Below are 27,799 nucleotides of genomic sequence, written 5' to 3' on the forward strand. Positions count from 1 at the left end.
CATGAAGCCATCCTTTCTATCTATGAAGCCACTATGTTGGCACATAATCATCGCCCATGGATTTTCTGACCCCCGTCTGATTTACATTGTACAGCAATTTGGGGGGTGGGGTGGGGGAGTAAAAGGAGACTAATGTTCGCAAATGCATTGCATTGCCTAAGGCCATTTCCCCCCCTTGTCGATTAATCATCTAAATGCACATCAACCTGGTTCCAGTTGTGAAAACAAAATTCATAAAATAGTGTCTGAATATCTGCAGTTCTACTTCAGCAGGAATCAACTCGTCTTAACCTGTCTCGAGAGTTTGATTAAAAGGTGGAAAGAGCAGCATTCTGAGTATTCGGGAAGAAAAGTTGAAACAAAAATACTCGCATATCCCCCCCCCTCAAAAAAAAGCAATAAATTGTTCGATGTTGCAATCAGTAGTTATTTTTCAAATTCTCCTCAATTTCACTCGATTGCCTTCGCTGCCACCGACGGGCTAACTTGAAATTGGTACAGTGGCATTGGCCGGATGTGGCGTCAGCAAAGACAGCTGGGAAATTGCGAGCCGGCAAGTGTGGGCACAATGGCTGCTGAAGTGGATTGCATTCTGAAACTAGGAGGTAGTGCATTGACGCAGAAAAACCAGTTGGAGACGCTGAAAACGGAGTCCTTGCGGAGGGCGGCTGTTCTTGTTTCGAAGCTCTGGGAGGCTGGAGAGAGACGATGCATCATCGTGCACGGCGCAGGGTAGGAACGCATGCGAAGTAGCGGAAGGGTTCTGCCTTTCAGCCAAGGTGCCAAATGGGCGTCATCGGTTCCTTCTGGCGCCTCGGGATAAATTGGACTTCAACTCCCACCTTTCCGAAACAATTTAATTAATGAAAGGAGGTTAATTAATTAATGCCAATGAAAGGAAGTCACACACTCCTGGAGGGGTACAAAGTTAAGGAAGACCGCGGAGCGAGTCCCTCTGACTTGAGAGGGTGATTGCACTATGTTTAAATTTGCACGGGCAACAAATACATCCTGTAACGCAGCCATGCGTATTTTTATTTGGAAGGAAGTTCCCAGTTTTCCCAATGAATCTTGTTCCTGGGATTTCACCAAGAAGATGCATTTTAACTGCGTTTTAATGGGTTTTTGTGGTTGAAGTGCCTAGAATCGTACACGCAGCAGCGTGTACTGGCATCATGATTTGAGAAAATAATAAACCGTATCTGTAAAAGAAAAATGACAACGATTTTTTTTTAAAGAAAACCTTTTGTAGTTTATTAGTTGCATGGTTTTGCATAATCCAGCAAGTCTTGTGATTTTGAAGGGTCAAACAGTAGAAAATAAAGGGAGAATCTGGATTATACAGAGTTCAGAAAATAGAAAACGAAGTTAAGAAACAAATGTAAGAGACTATCTCTGCAAATCTATGCACATTTTCTTATAAATAAGTCCTCAACGTGCTCTATGAATTGACACCCAAGAAATGTATGGAATAATTTTATGTGGGAATAGAATACAATCCTGGGTTGTATAAACAGGTATAGAATCAAGATCAGGTGCATTATTAGTACTGCTTTATAAAACCCTAATAAGACCAGACCTGGAATACTGTAACCAATTTTGGTCATCATACTACAAAAAAGATGTTGAGACTTTGGAAAAAGTTCATAGAAGAGCAACTAAGATGATCAAAGGCCTGGAGACTAAAGCATATGAAGAACAGCTGCAGGATTTGGGTTTGGCTAGTCTAAAGAAAGAAGAATTTGGGGTGACATAAGAGCAGCATTCCAGTACTTGAGGGACAGACACAAAGAACTGGGTCAGATTATTATCTAAAGCACCAGAGGACAGGACAAGAAATAATGGTTGGAAACTAATCAAAGAGAGAAACAACCTGGAATTAAGGAGAAACTTCCTAACAATGAGGACAATTAATCAGTGGAACAGCTTGCCTCCAGAAATTGTGGCCACTCCCATCACTGGATATTTTTAAGAAGAGTCTAGACCAGGTGTGTCAAACTGGTGGCCTGTGGGCCGGATGCATCACATGCAGGCCACGCCTACCTCAGCTCTGTGAAGGGGAAAATGTTGCGATATGTCAAGTGACATCAACCTGACGTGGCGAATTTTACACCTGTGGTCTAGATAATCACTTATCTGAAATAGTATAGGTTATCCTGCTTGAGCAGGGGTCTGGACTAGAAGATCTCCAAGGTCCCTTCCAGCTCATTCATTCATTCATTCATTCATTCATTCATTCATTCATTCATTCATTCATTTATAGCTGAATTCATTTAATTCACCCCGCCCGAGTGTTGAATGCTGAATGAAAGTTGTGTTTTTTTTACTGTTTATTTTAGTCACATACTGTTCTTGTTTTATATTGCACTTCCCCTTTCCCTACGAATGTAAGCCGCCCTGAGTCCCCTCAGGGAAAAGGGCGGCCTATAAATCCCAATAAATACTAAATACTAAATAGCTCCTGTTGGATACATTAATTAGGTTTACAGACTATTTTAAGTCATAGTTTGATTAACCCTGGTTTATTGAAGAACCCACAAAGGGTTTGATTCAGAGAAGATGTCCCAAAGGTGCTTTTTCAAGAGTCTTCAAAGAAAAACCAGAAAGTCCAGTTGCCTTTTGAAAAAGCACCTTTGGGACAACCATGACTTGGATAACTGAGAATCTCCATAGACATTCAGAGAAGATGCTTATTAAACAATTTATATGGCCACCCAACTGACACATAGTGATACTGGGCGGTATACAGAAATAAAAACCCAGAGTTTTAAACCCATAAATCCTAAATCAGTAATCACAGGGCAGGGCATGGATAGCATTTCAAACAAAACAATCAAAGCTGGATTATCTAGCCAGCTGTATTGATGTATGCAATATTATCATATTAGAAAAAACAATTGCTGTTGGATAGTTTCTCATTACAATTAATGGGGAAAATTGATATACTAATATTTAATCATTAATTTAAAATTAATAAACAAAACTGAAGACTTCATTTTTGAATTGGTCCAGTCTTATCAAATAACCGTAATCAAGATCCAAGCATTTAATAATACAATTTCTCATGTGACTCTCTGTGGCTGGAAGTTTTGTTTTCTTGCCAGTAAATTGCTGCAAGGGGCATGAACTGCTTCCAGTGACTAAACTCAGCAGCTCTAATTTTATATATGAAATAAGGTATATTTTATATATAAACATATGCAATATTTTATCCACATCCTCCTAATTACTGATTCCCTATTTATTTAATAAACTCATTTACTATGTGTTTGAAGTGAAAGCAAATATTTATAATGACAAATAAAGAATTGAGTGAAAGCTCCTTGGTTTTGGTCTTTCAAGTATCTCATAGTGGAATATTTTGTGGATATTTCCTGAGAGAGATATTTCTTTAGGAGGCAATTGCATAGAGAATTGAGATGCCTCTTTGTTGCCATATTTTCCTTTGGCATATCAGGTGCACCTTCAGAGTTCTAAAAATCTGGGCAACCAATGGAAAAAAGGAGGAGGAAAGTCACTCAGGTATTACTGAAACAGCAGGAGAAAGACTGCTGGAAATTAGGCAACAGTATGAAGGTTTTGTCAGGCACAATGACTCTAACGCCCACAAGAGTCAGTTCCATGCCCAGATGGTTACACTCCTCACCGTGCATTAAGATGTCACATATGGGGTCAGAGTTGGCACTGCACCAGTGACTCTGCTGTGTTTCTTCTTGCTATGGATTTAGGGGATAAATATACAGCTATAAACCTGTATAGAACAGGCAAAGGTAAGGCTGCAGTGAGGTATTTTCACTGTCCAAGTTTGGAGTTGACAGACAATTGTTTTGACAGTGGCGGCTGTGATTGCACCTTGATGCATGGTAGTTGCCTTTTAGGCTGCAATGCCTAAGAACGGAGCTTCATGTTAATGACTAACCCAAGGGAGGATTCATAATGTGTGTTCATGAACACTGTACAGAGGGGCTGGCCAACATCTATGCCTCACTCTCCTGTTGGTTACCTGTGGGCTGCAAAAGATGACAGGGCACCTGTGGGCCAGAAATTTAAGATCCCTAATATATGTTTTCAACTGTAGTTTAGCAACTTTTTTTTAAATATTCCTTTGCAGAATTGATTTTTCTCTGATACGTCTCAAAATATTTTTATTTTCTGAGTCGCTAAAGTTAAAAATGATGACTCCTTGTCTTTTTATCCTGGCGTGGTAGTGAAAATAGAAAAATATGTTAATTAACATTCTTAAAATGTATAATCCTATCAAATGATAAGTGCAGTCTGCTTGTTATTGTGTGGTATTGCAACTAAATAAATGAAATAAATGGATGCTTCAGGTGGCCAAGGTGGCGCAGTGGTTAAATGCAGCACTGCAGGCTACTGCTAGATCAGCAGGTCAGCGGTTCAAATCTCACCGGCTCAGGGTTGACTCAGCCTTCCATCCTTCCGAGGTGGGTAAAATGAGGACCCAGATTGTTGGGGGCAATATGCTGACTCTCTGTAAACCGCTTAGAGAGGCCTGAAAGGCCTATGAAGCGGTATATAAGTCTACTGCTATTGCTATTGCTATTGCTATTTTAAGTTATATTTAGCACATGATCTGTTTGTTTACTGGCCTTGAGTTTCCTCCTATTGAAATTTACTTCTTGAATAAACCACACAAAGTGGTGGATTATCTGGTATTTTGTTCCTTATTTTATGGCACAGGATTAATGTCAGCAAAGCTCCTGAAATAAAAGAAAGAATTAATTTGAGACCTTTATAGAAAGTGCAGACTGCAATTATGCCCTGTAATCCCAGAATCAATTGAGATGGAAAGTGAGAAGAGATGGTGTTGGTGTCAAATTGAAGTAGTCATTCCAAGCTTGAGTTGAGTGGGATCATAACAAGGATTTTGATGGTATTCAACTCTATTTCTCAGTTAGATCTGAAACTACAGAAGTTTAGACAGATTTAGATCAGGACTTGGGACAATAAATTTAAACTAAGTGAAACAGGGATATTGGCCAATAAAACCGAACAGAAAAAATGAAGTTTTTTATAGGTTGTCCCTAAATGTATTTATTTGAAGGAAATATATTTATGAAATCGCTTTGATGAAGTAAATTGATTATTTCTCTCATCCAGATCATCTTGATCAAACCTGATCAAGAAGTAAGACCAATTTGTTTATCCAAGGTCTAAGATGTTCCTTGACAGTAGAAAATACTCTGAAATTAATTGAGAATCATTGCATATCTTCAAATAAATACCTTTCTGACATCCTGCAAGACTTGGTCAAGAGACTAAAACTGAACTCTGGTAAGATTGGTGGATGGCAATTTCCAGACTTGGGAAATAGGCAACTTTTTTTTTGAAGGATCAGATAGGGATGTTACTGAATGTTAATACCATATAGCCCTAAGTGGCATGGACAATGGGAAGTAGGAAGTGGTTATGGGAAATATCATGCAACAACATCTACCTATCTCTATTCCTCTGGCCCTTGTACAGTTCAAGGACATGTTATGCATTGTTTTCTTCACCTTATCATTTGACAATTTTGTTATTGACATTGCCACTTATGCTTGTTTTATCTTTGGTGCATAATTATATTGGGTTAAGAAAATATACCTATGTGGTTGCTAAGAGTTGACAGTGACTTGATGTCACATAATCATCAAAAGCCTTGCCAAGCATTATGAACCTTGATTACTTGCTATGTGAGAAATTCAGATAATTTCCTTCATTTGTTCGTTCGTTTGTTCCTTCCTTCCTTCCTTCCTTCCTTCCTTCCTTCCTTCCTTCCTTCCTTCCTTCCTTCCTTGCCAACAGTCACCCTAATAAAATCATCTTCTTTCCTAGGGGAGGGGAAAAAATGATGTGAGCAGGACCCTGATAGTGCAGAGTTTTGCTGTCTGAGTGAGTCAGTGTATGAAAAGCCACTTACGTATAACACATTTCTTGAAATGCTACACATATAATTAAATACAAGATGAAGCCTAACCTTTTTATTCAGGACTAAATAAATAGCCTTATTTAGTATTCAAGTCTTGAAAGCGTCTTTCAGAAGAGGTATTTGATCCATAAAATAACCTTTTAGCTTCTTTCTTTCTTGCCTTTCTGAAGTCCCAAGCTTATGAATATGAAGAAATAACTATTACCCATGCTGAGATTCAGGAATATATTATCAACTGTTCATGTTTTGCCTTGTTCTTAGGTAAATTTATAAATCTTTTTAATAGGGAGAAATATAATTATGAAGTCTGAAATTGCTAGTTTAAAATCTGAAATTTTCTGGAATGATTTCGTATCTTTGCTAACTTAAGGAATGGGCGTATGGATAAGATTTCCCACAGAAATTATTATGTTCATTAGTTATCCAATATCCAGCTTTTTCTTGCTTATTATGACATGATCTTTTATAGACAGCCTCCATCATGTCAGAGTATTGACTTAAAGATACTTCGTTTATTTTAATAAGAGTGAAGTTTCATTTCCAGCAGGTGGCAGTAGTTGTCACCTTTGATAAAATACATTGCTGTTATTTCAGCGGAAAGATGGAAGAAACTGTTCTGCCTCAAGCGTTGTAGGCTTGCTGGGGCCTAACTCCACGCTTAGGAATCTCTTTCAGATCAAGTTTATTATCAGACATTTTTAATAGCAAAACTTACAGTTCAGTGTTAAGATACTTCTGACTTTCCATGATCTGTCTCATCACGTAGTGTAAAAAGATGATGATTTCATTCCCGTGTTGAGCGGAGAGATAGATAATACTACTCAGGTTCACAAAAGCATTTAAACTGCCCTGCTATAAACTTTGTATGTGGGCAAGATGCCCCAGTGGCCAATCATAAACAGAGATGTGATCACATGTCATGGAACTACATTTCCCATAAGGCAGTCTCTGCCTATATTTCCCATGAGGTAGTTTCTTAAAGGAGACAGTTCTTAATTCCTACACTAGCTACTACTGCTAGGGTAGCGCAACAACCACCAGCTAGTGGATAGATTCAGTGGGAGTAGTGATGAGGGCAGCATTGGAAGACCTGAAGGAACAAGTTAGGCACAGATCAGCAAAGAAAAATGGTTGATAAGAGTTGAAAATGATTTGATGGTACATAACCATCCAAAACCCTGCTCAGCCATTACGAACCCAGAGTACTTGCTAGGGAGAAATTCAGATAACTTCTCTACTCCTTCCCTTGCCATCAGTCACCCTAGTAAAACTGTTTTATAAGACCCAGGATCCTCATATTGCAGACTTCTGCACTCTGCATGATTCAGTGTGCATATAGCCAGACATGGTTTTCCTTCTGTACATGTTTGCTTTAAACATGCAAATTCTGCAGGGCAGTTAGAATCACTGGGCATTGGAGCTTAATAGACATGTTCAGATGTTCAGTTCTCTGGCTGCATGAATAGGGCTAAAGACCCAAAGGAAACCACAGACGATACAGTCCTTAAACATGTCAGTAGTTCAGTGGGTTTTATTCCCAGATAAGCATGAATAAAATACAAGCTAAGCAGTAATGGCATAGTGTGATAGGAAGGTGATTAAAACTTTGTAAAAGTTGGGTAGATTCTGTTTACTCCTTTTTGATTCTGGGAGTTTTCTGATTATCACTCATGGAATTATTGAAGCAGAATAGTTGCCTGGAAGGTCTGAAAGTGTAGTACGCTGGCATCCAACGGAGCTGGCAGCAGAATTGGACAGTGAGGAGATTGGGGAGGAACATGGGCCAGTCCTAGGGGCTGAGGACAGCTTAGACGAGGGCTCTGCGTTGGAGGCAGAGAGGGAGCAAGACAGCAGTAAGGCAGAGGAACAGCTGGAGCCTGTTCCCAGTGTGCGCAGAGCTGCCAGAAGACAAGAACAATTAAGAAAGCAGGGCGACTTATGAGTAAAGCCACACCTTGGAGGTGATTGGCTTTTGCAGGAAACCATTCATTCATTCAGTTGGTTCAAGAGTGGAAAGTTCTATTTGTGACTATAAGAGACCTGTGCCAAGTTTTGCTTTGCCCTGCCTTTGGAAACTAGTTATCTGGCAGCTCTCCAAACATGATAAGGTTCTTGTTGATAAATATTCCTCGAAAAGACTGTTTGATAAACCTTGCTGACTATGAATAAAAGGAATTCACAGTCATGTAAATAAAAGGGGTTTTGCCAGAACAAGACTCTGCTTCTTTTTAAGGTTTTTTAGGAAGCCTGGCTCAGAACAGAAGGGGTACTGTATTAAGGTGATTTGAAGTTGACCACAACTCTCTGATTGATCCAGATTGTACAGTGGCCCCAAATCACATGCTTTAATATGTGCACGCCAGAGGTGGGTTCCTACCAGTTCGCACCTATTCGGTGGAACCGGTTCGTTCCACCAGTGGACCCGGAAAACAGGCCACACCTACAGAAGAGGTTCCAAATTTTTTTGAAACCCACCACAGGTCCTTGGATATGGTTATTCTACACTATCATGCTCATATTTATAAAACTCAGTGCCTCTGTGAAAGGTAAGGATGACTACTGCGTTTGTGGTGCAACAACATTGCGTGTGTTGAAGTTGTTTTAACGCAAACCAAAGATGCCTTTTAAAAAACAAGTTCACATCATATTCTTATGCATGCCAGTGTTGTGTGTGAGGTAATTTAAGGTGGTTCTGACAAGTGTCGGCATCTTCATATCCGGTCACATGGGCGGCAAGCCACTCCCACAAAGGAGGCCACACCCACAGAGTAGGTTCGAACAATTTTTGAAACCCACCACTGGTGCACGCTTTAAAAGGTATGTAGGAACTACAGCATCTAGAATTTACCAGCTACACTGGCAGTAGATTCTGGTAGCTGTGGTCCAAATATAAGTAGCAGCTGCTAAACCTGGAGAAGAACAAAACTGGAGGTTTTTTTTCCCAGCAAGTTGCTTTTCCTGTTGTTTGCATACAATATCAGCTTGATGTTTCCACTCTCACCAGCTTTCTGCCCGCTATACTGCTGTTTCTCATTTGCTGCTGATTGGCATGGATTAGCTTTGGAAAGAAGAAAGCCAGATGGCAAAGTCTGTAATGAGTGGGATGCCGATGGCAAGGAATCAGCACAGCATTGCCCGCTGTGATTGGATTACACCAAGGGTTACTATTTAGCAGGTAGATCAGCACTTGGAATAGAAGCATTTAAGGTGCTGAACTGGAGCCAACAAGAAGATTTCTAGCATGTTAGCTCTTGAGAGAAATGTGCTTTGATGCAGAAGGGCTTAGCTCAACTCTCAGAACGTGCCTCATAAGCAGGCGTCAAGATTTTTCCATTACTGCGTTTCAGAAGTTTTCAGAACCAAAGTAATGGGCTATTTCTAACTGCATAGTGTGCAATTGGTACAGTGAGTCAAAAACTGACTTCCTCTTGTGTCATGTTTTTCTTGAGATTGATTTAGTTGTATAAACTTAGCCATTAAAGTTTGTAAACAGTGACTTTTACCTAGTGTGATGTACAAACTCAGCCATTTGTGGGTTTGCTAACAAAACAAAATATCCGCCTCTGTACTATGTGTGAACCTATTCTGGAAAATGCCCTGTTCCCCCAACTCGATGTTAGGACCAGCATTTAAAACTTAAATACAAAGGTATGCATGCGCTTGCCAGGAGGTTGCTCTTCCAGCTTCTACGGTGCATATGTGCACTGGCCAGCTGGTCTTCGCGCATGCATGCGTGCCAGAAACTGGAAGAGCAACTGGTCTGGGCGCGCATGCACACTGGGTGGCTGCTCTTCTGATTTCCAGCATGTGCGCATACTCCCGTTTGGCACTTGGTGCCAAAAAGGTTTGCCAACACTAGACTATGCTACCTAGGTCTACCCAATATGAGCTGCAAAAATCCAGCCAACCACTAAGTGGTAGAAAAATCTTATAGAAGTATTCATCCTATTTTTGTGTGTGTGATGTATATTAATTTGAACTTTTATGAGCATTTTGTTATTCACAAATATTCCTTAATTCTTTAATATTTCTTCTTATTCCATATCCTTAGTAATGATATAATCATATAATGATTCTATAAATAATATTTATTAATATTCTTAATATTATTTAATTTATTCATAATAAAAGCCAAAAAATGCAGTAAACTCTATGATCCAGTAGTCCTCTGGAATTTGCAGCCTCCATATGGTGCACATATGACAATCTAAAGTTTGCTCAATGACTTGTCATGGGTTCTCATGTTAGCTTATATGACTGTTTGTCTAGAGAAGAAATTATAATTTGAATTCTAAAATCAAGGCAAGATTGCCTTTTTTCAGAACCTTAGTGAAGATAGCCAAGGTGGCGCAGTGGTTAAATGCAGCACTGCAGGCTACTGCTAGATCAGCAGTTCAGCGGTTCAAATCCCACCGGCTCAGGGTTGACTCAGCCTTCCATCCTTCCGAGGTGGGTAAAATGAGGACCCAGATTGTTGGGGGCAATATGCTGACTCTCTGTAAACTGCTTAGAGAGGGCTGAAAGCCCTATGAAGCGGTATATAAGTCTACTGCTATTGCTATTGCTATATCAAGTTTGTGAAGTTCAACTAGCCCTTCTCAGTTGTGGTTATTTTCATTGCTGGTGCTTTTGATTGAGTTTCCCTTTTGACTTTAGACATGCATGTGCATGCGTGGACATGCATGCATACATGTGTGGCAGAGACCCAAAGACTAGCTGGCCGGCAGAAGGTAGGGCATCCCAATACTGGCAGCGCGGCAAGAGGTAAGATATTTTACTTTCGTGAGCTTCTGCTTCATCGTTTGCAGGGAAACAGACACTCACAAAAGAAATGCCATCCAGGTCTGACCTGGGGCGACGGCACGTGTGCCAACAGAGAGAGCTCTGCATGCCACCTCTAGCACAAATATCATAGGTTCATCATCACGGGCATAGGTAAATCAATCAATGTTAATCAGAATTTTCTAACAGAATAGATTAGAGTAAAACAGAACAGAATAGAATAGAACAGTACAGAATAACAGAGTTGGAAGGGACCTTGGAGGTCTTCTAGTTGAATCTCCTGCTTAGGCAGGAAATCCTAAACCTGTGATGGCGAACCTATGGCACGCGTGCCACAGGTGGCAAGCGGAGCCATTTGTCAGGGCACACGAGGCTTGCCCTGTCAGCTGACCAGCGTGCATGCGCACAGTGGCCAGCTGACTTTGGCCCTCTTTTGAGGCCATTTTTCGCCCTCCGGAGGCTTCAAGGATCTGGAGGGCTAAAACCGTCTCTACGAGCAAACCGGAAGTCCATTCCCGAACTTCCGGTTTGCCTGTAGGGCTGGTTTTTCGTGCTCCAGAGGCTTCAGGGAAGCTCCTGACGCCTCCAGACGGTCTCTGTTGGGGTGGGAAGGCTGTTTTTGCCCTCCCCAGGCTCCTATAAAGCCTCCGGAGCCTGGGGAGGGTGAAAAAAGCATGCCAGAAATGGCAGGAGCGCTGAGAAACATAATGGGTGTGGCATGCCTATGCATGACCCCCCTGCGCTCCCCCTGCTTTTAGCTTGCAAGCCAAAAAAGATTCGCCATCACTGTCCTATACCATTTCAGACAAATGGTCGTCTGGTCTCTTCTTAAAAACCTCCAGTGTTGGAGCACCCAGAACTTCTGGTGGCAAATCATTCCATTGATTAATTGTTCTAACAGTCAGGAAATTTCTCCTTCATTCTAGGTTGCTCTTCTCTTTGATTAGTTTCCATTCATTGCTTCTTGTCCTGCCTTTAGGTTTTTGGGAGAATAGGTTGACTCCGACTTCTTTGTGGCAGATATTGGAATGTTGCTATCATACAGTAACTGAAGACAAGAATAGCAGGCAATATTCCCAGTTTTTTCAGGACTTAAGTATTCTTTGTCATCTGCTTCCTGCCCCTTGTGTGATGTGGTGTTAAGATGTTGAAGGCTCAAGTTTGACTCTATTTTTATCCATGTTGGCTCATGGCATGATTTTGCACCGGTCACTCAGTCCAACCTATCTCTCAAGATTATTATGGGGGCTGGGGGGAGAGAGACATGAATGCTGTGTATGCCACCTTGAGCACCTGAAGGAAAGGGTGTAAATATAACAAATAAAAGGCCTAAGTTCACTCCTGCATTTCCTTAGAAATGTCTAATTCATCAAAGTAGAATCATAACCCTCCATATCATTGATGAAGTTGGCTGGAGCTGATGGAAGATATTAGTCATCTACATCTGAAGGGCTATAGGTTTCCCACTTCAGCTGTAATCCATTCCTGATCTAATAATAGAAATGTGTATGTCATATAATTGCATTTTATGTATTTTTTCCACAAGCAATTTGTGCAGGGGGTAAAGAACCACTGCATATACTGTCATCCTTTGCAGATATTTTCACAAGGGTAATTGACTTATTATTTGTGTGTTATCATGGAGAGTTAGAAAACTACACTTGTCTAGTTTTCCTATTTCTGTAAGTCTTGTTTCAAAAGAAATGAATGTCTCCTCAGTTGGAACAGACTTTTGACTTGTGAATGTGTAGTTTTGAGATAATATATATGATGGAAATGCTATAAAACTAATGATTCTAGAAATCTGATTCTTCTTCCCATTTCTGAGTACTTTTTCAGTATTCAGACATTAGTAGAATCTTATTCTCCTGAAGTAGTTGGCACAAGCAAAATCAGATCTTTTCTGGTAGCCCTGATGTTGAAATATCTAAGCGAGTGATGGCGAACCTTTTCAGTACTGAATGCCCAAATCAGAATGTGCGCATGCACGTGCCCCAGAATACCAGAAACCCAAAGTCCAGCATACCGGCCAGCTGACTGGTCTTTGGGTTTCTGGCGCTTGCATGTGTAGCAGCCAGCTGATCTTTGGGTTTCCAGCACTCTGACACACGCAAAGACCAGCAGGCCGGCGTGAAAGCAGAAGAGCAGCTGGCGATGGCATGCATGCTCACAGAGATGGCTTTGCATGCCACCTCTGGCATGAGTGCCATAGGTTTGCCATCACGGATGTAAGCCATCATCTTCCCTTCCTACTGCAACCTACCCTAAGGCATTTTTCTTTTGTTGTTCTTTGTCCATTGAAATCAGTGGCTCCATACATAAATAAGAAGGTATGGGGAGAACATTCTGAATAAAAGCATTTATCCATTTGGTCATTTCAAATATAAAATTAAAATTATGAAATGCTTTGGATAGTGTCTCTTCTTTGCATGGGGTCCAGGGCAAATATCCCCCATAAAAAAGATAACGGGCTCATTGTATTTATGCTAATTGCTAGGATCCAACATGGTGAGGGTGCTACTTTATTATTGGGAAACCATGTTATCACAGATGCTGATTTCTTTCGTCTTTTTATTTTTTTTAAAAAAACAAAGATTTTCTCGTGTAGTAATTCTCTTCAAATACAAAACTCTTGTCAGTTGCCTTGCATATCAGTAAAGTTCAAAGATTCTCTCTATATGATGCCCTAACTGAGAAGCATGTTTCTAAGACAAATACCTAGGCTTATCTGCCAGCTAAGGATACCACAGAGATTTGTGAATCTGGAAACACACATTGGGATCTGTCATTAGCTCATGTGTCTCCTCTTCACTTTGGTTTCTGGTGTATCTAGTTGCTAATGAGGATGCCAGGTGGATCACATCATGATATGGAGCTGCTCAAGGAAACAATCATATTTGTAGTATCATTCTCCCCCCCCCCCCTCTCTACACACACACACACACACACACACACACAATTTTATATATACAAATAGATCACACATAGAATTGTTGATTTTGTAGAATTTATGACAACAACCAACTACGGTACTCTAGATTTTACTGTTTAATCTAACTAGCCAGTTGGTTCAGATCCATTTAGAGCGTTAAAAGGAAACTTTTGTTACTGATCTGTATGCATGCATAGTGACATTATGGAAGGAGTCTTGTCATTCCCATATCCTTTTCTCACTGGATAGCGTAAACTCGGTGGGCTGCTCTTCTTAGGACTGGCGAGAAGGAATGAAGTCTGAGAACCAATATAGAGGGCTAGTTATGTGACAGAAATTCTATAGACTCAGTGGCAGTGTTGTCATGGGACGTGCCTGCATATGGTAGTAGTAGCACATGGAGCTATCTACAAATACCCCCTCAGCTTGCTGACCTCTCTTTGTGCCTTTTTCATACCATCCTAACCTTTCAGAGCAGCACACGGATAGCCATCCTGCCTCTCCTTTTGGGATGTGTGGTGATCTCATAACATCTGTTACTTAAAAATAGTCTGAAACAAATATCCTCTCCACTTTAAAAATGATGACCAGCCTTGGATATGAAATCAGGGCTTGTTTCAAATTGGTCTTCTTGTACATTGCATTTATGTTTACCTCCTCTTTTTGTGTCTGCTTTGTGTTTCACCATATCATCATATGTGTTAGTCAATTTTTATGCCACTTTGAAAATTCCCTATCCTCATTTAAAACGTATCAATTACTGTTCTTAATTATGCTTTGTTCTAACTTCTAGCAATTCAGGGACATAGCTTTGAGTACTCACTCACTATCCCTGTCCCTGAAGCATGTGGTTCAGCCTTTAGGTATTTAATTGAAAGGTGTTAGAAGAGCCATCTCTCTGACTGTTGAACATGCCCTGCTTTCAATAGACCATTTTGTTACTTTGGCCTTTTTTTCCTTTTAGAAACATTTGCTTCTAAAGATCCTTAGTTATTCTTCTGACTCAATATAGGGAATAACAGTGATTTCTGCAGACCCAAAACTCCTGAAAATATAGTCTAGGTGTTTTGGAAGCTTCAGCTTTCTCTGCTAAAATTGTATATTTTGGTAAACAAACTCTGCTTGGGGATTTCCTCTCAAGCTCTTCTGCTCCCTTTGGATTCTGGAATTCTTTGTGCTGGTTCAGTTCATAACCCTGCTTTTTCTGTTGAGCTTTCTTTCCCCTCCAAATATTTTAGTAGAATTGGAATGCAGAGTAATTTAGAAAGCAGGCCATTCCTGAATAAATTCCCCTTGAAAGTAAGATGGCTGCATGCACCATCAGAAGCAGAAATACACCAAGGAGAGGAAGAGTGGGAAACAGGAGGGAGAAGAAAGCTGGGAAGAGAGGGATAGGAGAGGGTAAGGGGGGAAGATGAGGAGGATAAGGAGGTGTGGAAGATAGAGAGAGGAGAAGGAGAAAGGAAGGGGAAGTAGAGTAGGAAAGGATGCTGGAGGGAAGAAAGGAGGTAGGAGAGAGGTAGAAGAAAGAGGTGTATGGAGAGCAGAAGAGCTAATAATGAGTTTTTATCCTTTTGGGTGTTGATGACAAGAGGAATTGATGTAAATGCCACGCAATACAATAGGATACTAGCTATGTAATAGTATACATGTGATTGTATGTTATGAAAATGGAAAATAAAATGTATATTATATATTAGAAGAAGGGAAGGGTTTTCCTGACCAAAAAAGACAACAGTTTGCATAGAATGTAACTTTATAAAAATACTAATTTAATACAATTAGAGTCATTAAACTAGAAATATGTCACATTTCACTGTAGAGAGAAAACATTGACCAGGTTTAATCAGCAATTGAGGCAACTTCAGGATCCCACTATCCTTTCCTTTAAGCCATGGCACAAGCTAAACAAACACCATGAAATAGAAACTGTGAGCCATTCTTTCTGACTATCTCACCCAGACTCTCATCATTAAACATCACAAATCAAATACAGTAAAGATGAGGAAAAAATAGCCTTGACAACCCTATAAAACAAGAGCTGTGAAAACAAGGATATTAGGTGCTAAATGAGGCCCTGGGAGTAAACATGGGGGAACCATTTTGTATTTTTCTATACTTCTTTTTTTATTTGTTTACTTTGTTTTTATTTGAACTATTAGCTTAAAAGTTTATTATTTTAGCCATGTTTGAAATATAATGTTGTGAGATATAAAATTCTCTGATTGAATCAACAGGAGACACGCTGAACAAAATAAGGAATAATTTATTATTATTCCTTTGCAGGAATAATTCTTATTTCTCTCATGTGTCATACTAGTTCAGGGGTGTCAAAGTGGCAGCCCACAGGCCAGATGCAACATGTGCAGGCCACATTCACCCCAGCTCTGTGAATGGGAAAAACATTGCAAAACGTCACGTGATGGCAATGTGACACGGCAAGTTTAACACCCATGTACTAGTTGTTCCTTCCTCCCTCCCAGAATTGGTTTTATTGAGTTTTTATTAACCTGGGATTATATGCTTTGTCTTGGAGATTTTCTACATTTCATTTATTAAGATGCCCACCCAAATTGAATTGTGCAAATGGCACTTCATCATTACAGCTTGTTCTGACGGTTCTTCAAATAGAGAATTAGCCTCTGGTTACATTACTACAATCACTTATCTAAGCTGCTTAAATCTCTTGCCACAGAACCATTTTAAAGTTTTTTTGCCTATATATTCAAGCAGATCATTTACAAGTGTCATTCCCACAGAAAAGCAAAGTAAAAAGTGAAATGTTTCTTTTTAAATTCTTGTTTTGATCTTATAGTTTGAGATTTTATTACTATTGTGAACCACCCAGAGTTATGTTTTAAGATGGGCGGCCAGACAGATCTTTGAAATAAACAAATACACAGAGAATTAAACCAGACAGTGTTGCACTTGTTGCCATAATGCATATGTTTGTGCGTGAGGAGGTGTTAATCAATTACATTATCTGCTTTCTTTTAATTGAGGCTAGAATGTTATGTTGCTAGCAGTGGGTCCTTGTGGTTAATATTTCATTCATCTGATGGCTTAGAAAGACCTGCTTGGCAGGTAAGCAAATGGGAAACTTAAATCTTTTCAGCCGTTTCCTGCTGCAGTAAAAGTGTTTATTCCATTGGCAAGCAATCAAGTACATGTCTCCATGGCCTTTTTGTAATTGTGGCATTAACAGAGGATCAAGTAGCACATAATGGAGGCATAAAACATGCTTGAAAATGAGGAGGCCCTCGTGGTGAGGGAATATTTATGGTAGTCTGACCTAAGACTTGGCTGGTCCTTCATAACAGGTGGATGATTTTAGTCCCATTTTGGACAAGTAGCGTTTTTAGCCTTCATTGACTCTCCTTACTGCATTCTTTTTCAAATATTAGAAGACAGGGTCAGTTAGTAGTGGTTAGAGACCCAAAATAGCTAGAATGGTGACTCTGTTCAGCATGGACCACCTATTTCTACTTTGCATTGCTGATTACATTAAATCTGGTCTCTGTGAACCAGATACAATTGAATAGAACATGGGTGTCAAACTTGTGTGTCACGTTGCTGTCACATGACATTTCACGACGTTTTCCCCATTTGTGAAACTGGGGTGTGTGTGTTCTGTGTGTGATACACTCGGCTTGCGGGCCACCAGTTTGACACCCCTGGAATAGTAAACTAAGAAAAAAGCCTACATCAGGGGTCCCCAAACTTGGCAACTTTAAGACTTATGGACTTCAATTCCCAGAATTCTCCAGCCAACATAGCTGGCTAAGAATTCTGGAAGTTGAAGTCCCCAAATCTAAACGTTGCCAAGTTTGAAGACCTCTGGCCTACATCATTAGGTGAAAAATCACCATTTCCATTTGGGCAACTCAACTGTCTTTTCTGTCCCTTTCAAACTGCTTTGGTGGGTTCTCCCAACTCTCCAGAGGACAGTTGGGGCAATAGACTCCAATTCTTAAGAGCTGTCATTTCAATAACAACATACCACACACATTTCTTTGTTATTGAATTAAGCATATTTATGTTGTGACTTTCTTCTTCATAGTGGGAAGCGGCTCCCCCACCTCCAATTAAAGTTGATATATGGATTGCCAGAATTTATTCCATTCCTGAACCTAAAACATGGTGATTTTTACTCCATGCAGAAAATTATTCCTTAAATAAATTCAGAATGTTTCTTTTCTAAAGATTTTGTTAGCAATCATTTCTGGTGTGCTGTGACACACACATACATTAATCATGAGTAATAACATAACCATATGTCTTATTTGTTAGGACAGTCCTTTCTTTCTTTCAAAAACCATAGTGCAATTTAAAGTTCCCAGTCCGGTAAAAACAATCATAAAAAAATAAAATAAAGATTTCAGAATCCCCCATCTATAATTGAATGGACAGCAGGTTGAGAAGACATACATCACCTCAGGGGTGGGCTTCAAAAATTGTAGCAACGGGTTCGCTGCCTCGTTGCTAGGTGGGTGTGGCCATGGTGGGTGTGGCCTAGTCGGCCTCCTACACCACATGGGGGGGATGTTTTTCATCCTCCCCAGCTCCAGAGGCTTTCCTCGAGCCTCCGGGAAGATGAAAACTGCTTCCACTGGGCTTCAAAAGCTTTCTAGAGGCCGGAAACAAGCCTGTTTCTGGAATCTCTGGTAGGTCCCCTTTTTACCCTCCCTGGCTTGAGCTTCCGGGAGAGCGAAAACTGCTTCACCCAGGCTCTGGAGGCCGAAAACAAGCTTGTTTCTGGATTTCTGGAACCTCTGGTAGGCCTGTTTCCCCCCCCTCCCTGAACTTCCGTGCAGCCCCTGCATTTACCTGACATGATAAATGGGCCACGTAGAGATTCCTGGGAGGGGCAGAAGGGGCCAACCTGCGGTGGCATTTGGGGGTTCACTGAAATGGGCAGAATCCTAGCTAGAGGATCATCCGAACCCATGCGAACCCTCAGCAGCCCATCCCTGCATCACCTATTCACAGCCGCAAGAGAAATAACGACAAGATAAAATGACTTGAGAATATACAGTTCGTCCACTTAAGATATAGTCATTTTATATTTGTAAAAGTTACGTTCCTTTGTTGTAATTACAGTTTGTAAATTCCATGGTGATAAATAATAGAAGCTGTATCTGATATACTCCCATTTCTCATTTTTAAAATTATTTCTTGAGCTTGTCTGAAAGTGAAGCAAAACTAGATTTTTACATGGATTTAGTTTACAGGCTTCTTTTAGCTGCTTTGACTTCTGTCATATTTCTGCAATAAGCTGTTTTGGAATTTACATCAGTTTCATTTAGCTGCACACAGAAGTCATGCAGTGGTACGAATGCTTGACAGTTCTGTAAATTTCTAATAATCCTGATTTTGGTTTGAATGATTGTGTTTCAAAAATCCCCTCCCCCACCTCAAGGCTGTCACAAAAGCAGCACCCATCATTTGTCAGCCTGATTTAATCCGGTATTAATTACTCAGAGGGATGCCAGATTTTCCGACATCTCAAGCAGTATTTTTTAATATATCTTGTTAGAGAAGTGAGTTTATTTCAAAGTAAGCATGCATTGACATCAGCATGATTGACATACTGGGCATGTATTGCTACTAGCAGTTTTTTGATCAAGGAAAATGGATGAAGAAAAGATGCACGGAAAGTCATTTTAAAGTTCAAAGGAGACATAGAAATGAGAGGAAAACAATACTGATTTAACTCTATTTCCCTGGACAAGGCAAACAAAAGAGAAGGAGGCAGAGAAACCTTCAGAAGTGAATGTTGAAAAAAACTGGTTATTATACCCCATCTATGAAATAATAGGTATATGCTTTCTCTGCTCACAACTGCTGCTGCTTTTTTGTGTATGTAGTAGCTGAATACCCATGCTCTGCTATGAAACTATGTGACCGGGCTTGATAAATCAACACTTACAACTTGAAAATTAATGAGTAGTTACAATTGGCCTCTCCTCTCCCCTTCTCTCCCTCAGGTTTGCCCCACAGAAGCCTCTTCTATCCCCTTCTCTCCCTCAGGCTGGCCCATTGATTCTCTCCTATCCCCTTCTCTCCCTCAAGCTTGCCCCATAGAGACCTCTCCTACTTTATCCCCTTCTCTCCTTCAGGCTGGCCCCATTGATCCTCTCCTATCCCTTTCTCTCCCTCAGGGCTGCCCATCTCACATGAAAGTGAGTCTGGGCAGCATAGAACACTTAATTAAAAACAATAAATACATAAAAACAATCACACTTTAAAATAACTACTGAAAGAGTTCTGACCAGGTGAGTTCTGAAAGTTTAGCAGAGCATACAAACTCCTCAGTGAAAAAGGCAAAGAGAGATTGCTGGTCCCAGGGCTTTGCTTGGTGGATCTGTTTGTTCTGGTTATAATCCCTCTTCTCCCATTTTGGAAGTTCTTGGCTTTCATTGTAAAAAAACAAATTAACCTCATGCTGTGCATCATATTGTGATGTACTTTATAACTTAAGCAGTTAAGTATTCATTCATTCTTGGGGCTAAAATAGATGTGACATACCAGGCACAAAATATGCTTTCCTGACGTTTGTTTGTTGTAGCTGTTGTAACAGGATGGACATCAGATGTAGTTGGAAAACAGCTGTCTCATCTCAAAGTCATCTTCCACAAAACTTCCCCTTTCCTCCTTTCAGTGGAAAAAGATAGCTTTCTTTGAGGAGGAAAATATTAGTGAGGAGTTGAATATTTTGAATAAAGGGTTTGTCTGATATGCTCAGAACAGTGTTTTTACTGACAGTAGATTTGTAACAGATAAAATAACAGATAAGTGATAGTTTAAGAGCTTTCCATTTATGCTCTTTTGAAAAATAGTAACTTAAAATAGAGGAATGTAGTCTTTTTTTCTTTTACAGCATGATAACAGCCAAATTCTACAAGTAGCCGATCATGTGAATTGAGGCACCACTTATTAATACTTTGCAATTATAGCAAAGCAATTAAAAGAAATCATAAGCAACTAGTGAAAACCTGTCTTTTATAGCCTTTGTCTTTGGATGTGAAGATCAGTGGGCAAATACTGCTTTTTTAAACTGCTTGCTGAGAACCAAACATATAAATCACTCTCTTTTGCCATTCCAGGTCTTTTGGGCATTTCCAGGCAAGAGAATATGGTATTGCCTTGGGGACATCAGGAAAATCAGCTGCAAGTGATAATTTGAGACAAGGGCTGTGTTTGACCAGGCTTTCGGTCACCAAGGTATCCACCAAGCAATATTCAACAACATCATTGAATGTCTTGCAAATGTTCTCAGATCACATGTTCATTCCTGAATTGTGCTGTAGTCCTTGCTGGGTTCCTTATATGAGATGCACTGAAGTCTGACAGTTGGATGAATTGAGAGCATGTGGAGATGCTTAAATGATATATAGTTTCACAGATATATGAAATCAATGCAAAATATGTGTCTTGAAATACATGTCTGCATTTGGTATACATGCTGATTGCTTTACTATAGAACAGATTTTTCTCATTATAAATAGGGCTTTTCCACCCCGTGATAAAATGGTAAAGAGATCATGGAGGCCCCACCACCCACTCATTTTCTACCAATACCAGCGATAATGAACATAAGAAGATGAGAATTCTGTGAGAATTCTAATAGTTTCATGAATCATACTTTAATTTCTGGTTCAAAACTAGGAAACATTACAACTTGCCACTGGGAAGGTAGCTGACAGAAAAAGCTTAAGTTTCTCTTTTCTAATTATAGGGATCATTTACGGTTTCTTCCTGCCCGTGAAAGAAATCTTTGTTTCGTCTTATCCTTTAGAGAAAACAGAGCCCTTTCATCAGGTCTACTTTGGAAGCTGAGAATAAGAAGCTGAGAAGATGATCAGTGATCCTCCACCATTCTAAAGGACCTCTTGATAGCTGTGGAACCACTGATGTAGAAGACTGCGTTTGTGAGAGCTGGAAGATTGATCAAGGAGACTGGGGAAGGAACATCAAAAGAATAGCCCAACCAGTTCTCCAAAAGCAGCGGACAGGGAAAATGAACAATGATTCACATAATATGGCAGCGGAGAAAGCCACACCCACAATGGACTAGACAAGTGTTGCAACCCAATGGCTGCCTAAAAGAATTCCCCTTCCCCTCCATGTCAGTAAGAAAGAAGTCCAGTTGAAAATACTTGATTGACCAGCTAGAAATCTGAACCCTTGTATAGGGCAGGTCTCCAGCAAACAGCCTGAGGATGGAGGCTAGAAAAAGAGAGATATCAACTCTCATTCTCGCAGAGGAAGCAAATCCACCAGATATTCCTTTATTCCATCAACAGGGTGGCAGGAGGAGAGCCAGATGATATTGGATCTGGAGACATGTTAAAATTGTAAGAGAGGAACAATTTAGTGTTTTGATACCCAGTATAACAACTCAGGTGCTAAACAGAGAGGATAGGATTTGCTTGGCAGCTATCTAGCCATGCGAGGCATCTTATCTGCCCTCCAGTGATGTTATTTTTTGAAAGCAGAATTATACGAAGGAAAGAAGGAAGGGAAGGAAGGAAGGAAGGAAGGATAAAGCTGTACATTTAAAATTTCTAAGCTCAGATACTTCAGGTCATGAGGAACATCCCTAACTTATTTTCAAAGTGGTTCTGAAAGATAATGAAGATGCTCACAGCCCGCTGTGACTTAAGGAGAGTCATGAAATGTATATTCTGGACCACTCCATTATAAATCAATTGTCAACTAGTAAATTGGAGCAGATTATAATAAAACTGGATTTTAAAGCCATATCAGACCACCTTTGAATGTGTGCCACTGACTGATGCTATCACCTTCCATTGAAAAATGAGTATTCTCTTGCGTTACCAACACAACCACAATATATGCTTTAAATGGTTATCAGGATGGTTTATTGTATCGCCATTCATGAGAACACTTAGAAGCAACGCTGTTTGCAAAATTATATGATCTGATGCTTAAGATACTCTCTATGCAGTCTCTGTAAAAGTCTCCATGCCTTATCTAATTATCTGGTTGGTTTTTTGTGCTTATACTGGGTCATCCTGAGTCTATTACTCCTTTCATTATCTAAGAAGTAATATTATTGAACTAATATGGAAATTTAAGAAGAGGAAATTGAGGCAGGAAAGCTCCAGGATTTTGAGACTCACTCTTTTATTTATTTATTTACAGTTGAACCATTTGGTGACAGAACAATTGATTAGTGTTGGAGTTCCAGCAGTGGGGATTTCGGTAAGGGGCCTATAATTTTTGTTTGTCTTTTTTGGAAGGAGATAGATTTTGATGATTTGCCTAGGTTAGATAATGTTAATTTCATTACTGTTCGAGTATGAGGGCATCTTCATACTCAAAACAGTATGATGAAGGAATTATCAAGAGAATCTGCCTTGAAAGTATTTTTTGGAAAATTTTCTTTATCCTGTAAAAACCTGAATTTTCTGCCCTAAGTAAATTGTTGAAGTTTATTGCTTCATATAATATATTCATCAATTATGATAGTTTCTGTTGTTTTTGTTGCTGCAGTTGAGTCAGTGTTGACTCCTGGTGACTACCTAGACAAGTCTGTGCAGTTTTCTTGGCAAGATTTCAGAAGTGGTTTGCTATTGCCTCCTCCTTAGAGCTGAGAGAAAACCACTGGCCAAAGTCACCCAGGTGGTTTTCTTTGTAAGGCAGAACTAGAACTCAGTCTCCTGATTTCAAGCCTGGTTCTTTAACCACTTCACCAAACTGATTCTTGTTGGCAGTTTCTTACCTGTATTTTAATTTGAGAAATATATTTAAATACTTTTGTATAATACCAACATATCTAATAGTTGTCTTTCATGTTGCCACTGTAACTGGCACATATACAGATTAAGAAATAATGCTACTGTATATCCATGTAAAAAGGCAAAGTCATTTCCTGAATATAAAACATAACCAGAATCAAAATGCCTTAATTTTCAGATCATTCTTATTTCAGAAATAGTAATTCCTTCTGATTAATAACAGTAACAGAATTATGTGTTTGCTATTTTTCTCCAGCCTTTTGGAACCTGGCAAACAACAAACAAGAATGTTGTTGAGGCTGGTATTGATGCTGTGAAGAAGGTTGTAGATGCCGGTTATGTTCCTGTATTACATGGGGATTGTACCCTGGACTTGGAGCAACACTGTTGTATCTTATCTGGAGATACAGTTATTGAGGTGAGATATGGGAATGACTTGACTTGTACATTCACCAGGATACTTACAAGAAATTTGAGCTCTACTCTTTGAATTCATATGCTGCACATCAGACATGTTATTCAGCAGGTTCTGACGAGTTCTGGAGAACCAGTAGCAGAAATTTTGAGTAGTTCGGAGAACTGGTAAATACTACCTCTGACTTGCTCTGCCCTCATCTATTCTCTGTTTGCAGTGTCCTACTCCTGCCATGCCCAGCAAGCTCCCCTCCCCCCGCCCATAGAACCGGTAATAAAAAAAATGGAATCCCATCACTGCTGCAGATATATCTGATTATTTCAGACTGTTTTTTCTTTTAATTAATCCTCCGGGATTGGGCGGCATATAAATTTATTAAACTTTGAACTTTTTGAACTTTAATATTACTAAGATGAAGTTGTTTGCAGTCTGCAGTTAATTGAAATTGAGATTGATTAAAAAAATAGAAATACAGATATGGTCATGTTCTTAATTGGGTAAAATATATACCAATGTATCAAGTAGCCTGAAGAAATGCAGAGCTGTGTACAAATGAAGACACACCCTTAATGTCATCAACCATGTGCAGATAACAGCAGTTCCGTTGTGTTTTGTTTGAAAAAAAGTAAGTTTTCTTGCATGTAACATCTGAATGACAAAATGTACATCCATTTTAAATGAAAAAACATCGCAATCTCAAATAGTGTGAAGTCTTGGGTACAATGAAATCATCCTATGGTTCTGAAGCAGACAAGTCTCCCTCAAATTATTCCTTGTATTTTCAGGCATTGTGGCTTTCAGTGACTTCTCTGGCTCCTCATGTTAATAGATCAGTTTGTGGAAGATCATTCTAAGAAGACTTAGACAGCTGATGCTAGTCAATCACAAGAGAATTTGAAAGTTAGCGGACCAGTGATTTGCCTTAGTATAAAGTTGTTTATTTATTTTTCTGTTATAGGTTTTAGCTAAGACATTCTCTCCTAGGCGGGTTGTGTTTCTCACAGATGTGAATGGAATTTACAGTTGTCCCCCTGATACCCCAGGTACAGAACAAGTAAGCTGAAGTTGTCAGTACTAGAGGAATAATGGGTAATATCAAAATTGGCATGAAACATTTTAAAGTATTTATATGATGTGATATAACTTGGGGTTTCCTCATGCTTTTTCCAAGAGGTAGCTTTGAAAAGAATTGTAAGATTACATCATTATCTTACTATTTTGTAAAAAATGAAAATACGAAAACTGCATATATAATAGGTCATATTCCAGCTGCTATCATCTATACAGGCATAACATTATAAAACATTGCAGATTTAGGAGTAGCAAACAAAATGCATAGGTCCTCCTTATAGGCCAGGATTTGGTATGAGCTAGGGATGCACAGCTATTCCGATTCAGAATGGAAAGGGTACTTCAGATTTGGCATGGGAGATTTTACTGTACTGTTCAGTACATTTGATTTTGGTCAAAAGGCTGAGAAGAGATTTATAGCCAAAGACCAAAATCAGTAAAGTAAATATATAATTAACTGTCAGCAGTTCCATAGATAGAGAGATAGAGAGATAGAGAGATAGAGAGATAGAGAGATAGAGAGATAGAGATAGAGAGATAGAGAGATAGAGAGCGAGAGATAGATAGATAGATAGATAGATAGATCTATCTATCATCTATCTATCTATCTATCTTTCTTTCTTTCTTTCTTCCTTTCTTCTTGGACTTGCACTGTAGTCACGTAAAATACATCCTTTAATTAAGGAGGTAGCGACAGATAGTGATAGGAGCATGTGACTTATGTGGTTAGATGCTGGGTTGGAAGTTAGCAAGCTCGCATTTGAGACGCAAGTGCTGCTGGGTGGGGTGTGACCTCCTGTCATTCACTCCTGTTTTTGACAGGGTCATAACCCATGGGCTTGTCTGGGAAATGGTGATGTCACCAGCTAATCCTTTCAACCCAAAAGCTCCTTAAGCAGTGCCTCCAACACAAAGGGTACAGGGGAACAGGACAGCAAAACATGGTTACACTATTTTGTTATATTTAACACAATCTTAACCATTATGTTTCTCTTTGAAATCTAGCAGTGGAAATGATTTTTTGTAAACTTTCAAAATTAGTTGTTTCCATGCTAGTGTGTTTATATTTTAGGACTGGCTTTTGTATGTTGCATTCCAAGTCCTTTGTTTGTTTTTGAACAGGTGCTAGGCTGGTGGATTCCATTGTTATTGGTCCTGAAAGAACTATGGAGCCAACTGTGCTCACATCTGCACTACCACATGACACTACTGGAGGAGTGTCCTTGAAACTACAAACTGCCATAAATATAGTTTCTTCGAGTCATGGATCCATTCCTGTTCTGATCTGCAAACTGGACAGTGAAGCAGCTGTAAAGGCTTGCTTGACTGGGGAATTGAAAGAAGGCGAAGGCACAAAGCTTTCTTATATGGATAAGTGAAGTCTTTTGTAAAGGAACCTTGAATCATGTGCAGAAGAATTTCTGGAACAGTAATATTCATAAATTCTTGACTGACTTCTTTGTTTCAATCATACCTGTGTGCATTTGGTTTCTGTTTTTTATGCACCTTACAAATTCAGATCATAACATTTTAATGCCTTGCAAAGCAATGACATTTTTAATATCAGCATACAATACATTTACAGCACATTTATAGCTTCCTTATTCTCATAAGATCATCTTGGTGGTTGATTATTGTTTTCATTACTAGAGAGCTTAAAAAAATCATACCACAGAAAAAATCTGTTTTTTCTTCAACTAAGAAGAAATTACATATTAATTTTTCCATCAAAGAAGTAAGTGTGTCATATCATTTTTCTTCAGTGTCCTTTTTAGATATTTCCAGTATTTTGCTATTACCAACCAAACCACCATTAATAAGAATATTAATAGTGTTTTACTCTTTGTATAAATATTTTGTATAAATGTATTCTTCCCAAAAACCAATGGAAGAAGCACCTCTCTGCCCCTAAGTGTTTTTAATACATATATTTTTTCACTCCAGTGTGGTAATGGAATACCCAGAAGAGGGAATCAGTAAATGTGTAAAAATGTGCTATTTAATTCTTTTAAATTGCTCTTGAATTCACACACAAGTATCAATATTTTTGTGGTTTCCATCTGGGGGAAAGATTGTCAATACAGCTGTTGATTTATTCCTATCAGCGTTTCTACAATTTCAGCACATCTTTGACAGGGACAACCTTTAAAAATATAGAATACATTATTTATATTTATAATATTATAATTTCAAGTACATTTTTGTTTATTAAGCAGTTTTCAATTTATCATAGAAATACAGAATTTGTCACATAAATACAAAGAATGAAAAATGAACAAGGCAAGGCAAAATTATCCAGACTATTCATTGAAATGCTCATGCGTCTCTAACAAAATACAGTTTGCACACAAGAAAACTTTAAAGGTGAGTGATGAAAATTCACAAAATGTGGACACACTGGATCTTGTTGATGAAATTGTTTCACACACGAATTGTGTGAAAAGCTGTCTTCCTGGACTTCTCTGAAATGCATTTACATAAGATAGTACTTGTGTTCAGTAAATTTGTACCAAACAAGAAAGCCTTTAACAGTTAGATTTTGCACACATATTAGCCTGGATATACTGACTCTCCCTATGAAAAGCTCATCACCTGGTATAGTCTAAAGAGCCAGGATTGTTTAAATATAGTCCTATATAAAATCCTTATGAAGAAGTGACAGAAGGTGACTCAAATTGGCATGCAAAATTTGGTTCTGTGTCTTTTTATAGACATTATTACAACAAAGTTGATAGCTGTTTCCTTCCAGTGCCTAATTCTCTGTTCAGTAGAATGATTAGGTAAGTATAAAAGTTTCAAGTGCCTTAGCAGGTAGCAACACCTAGTTCAATGCAGGCTAACCTGTTTGCTATCACGTGCCAAAAGTGGGAGAAGTGTGGGAGGGTCGTGCATATGCCCACACC

General features: G+C 39.3%; 1 protein-coding gene across 2 annotated transcripts; it reads left to right on the plus strand.

The window, feature by feature from the left end:
• Nucleotides 1-544: 544 nt before the first annotated feature.
• LOC106539195 (uncharacterized) lies at nt 545-26,351 on the plus strand. 2 transcript variants are annotated; one of them, XM_087720190.1, is made up of 6 exons: nt 545-732; nt 20,753-20,870; nt 22,815-22,874; nt 23,667-23,828; nt 24,784-24,879; nt 26,019-26,351. In XM_087720190.1, exons 1-6 carry the CDS (start codon nt 569-571, stop codon nt 26,121-26,123), a joined length of 705 nt encoding a protein of 234 aa, XP_087576316.1. In that variant the 5' UTR covers nt 545-568; the 3' UTR covers nt 26,124-26,351. The 2 variants fall into 2 exon arrangements, with proteins under 2 accessions (XP_087576316.1, XP_087576314.1); XM_087720188.1 differs by having other exon boundaries at nt 24,784-24,868.
• Nucleotides 26,352-27,799: the final 1,448 nt, after the last annotated feature.

The sequence above is a fragment of the Thamnophis sirtalis genome, unplaced genomic scaffold, assembly GCF_051295495.1.
Source record: "Thamnophis sirtalis isolate CommonGarterSnake01/CBP01778 unplaced genomic scaffold, rThaSir2_p1.2 scaffold_7, whole genome shotgun sequence".
NCBI lineage: Eukaryota > Metazoa > Chordata > Lepidosauria > Squamata > Natricidae > Thamnophis > Thamnophis sirtalis.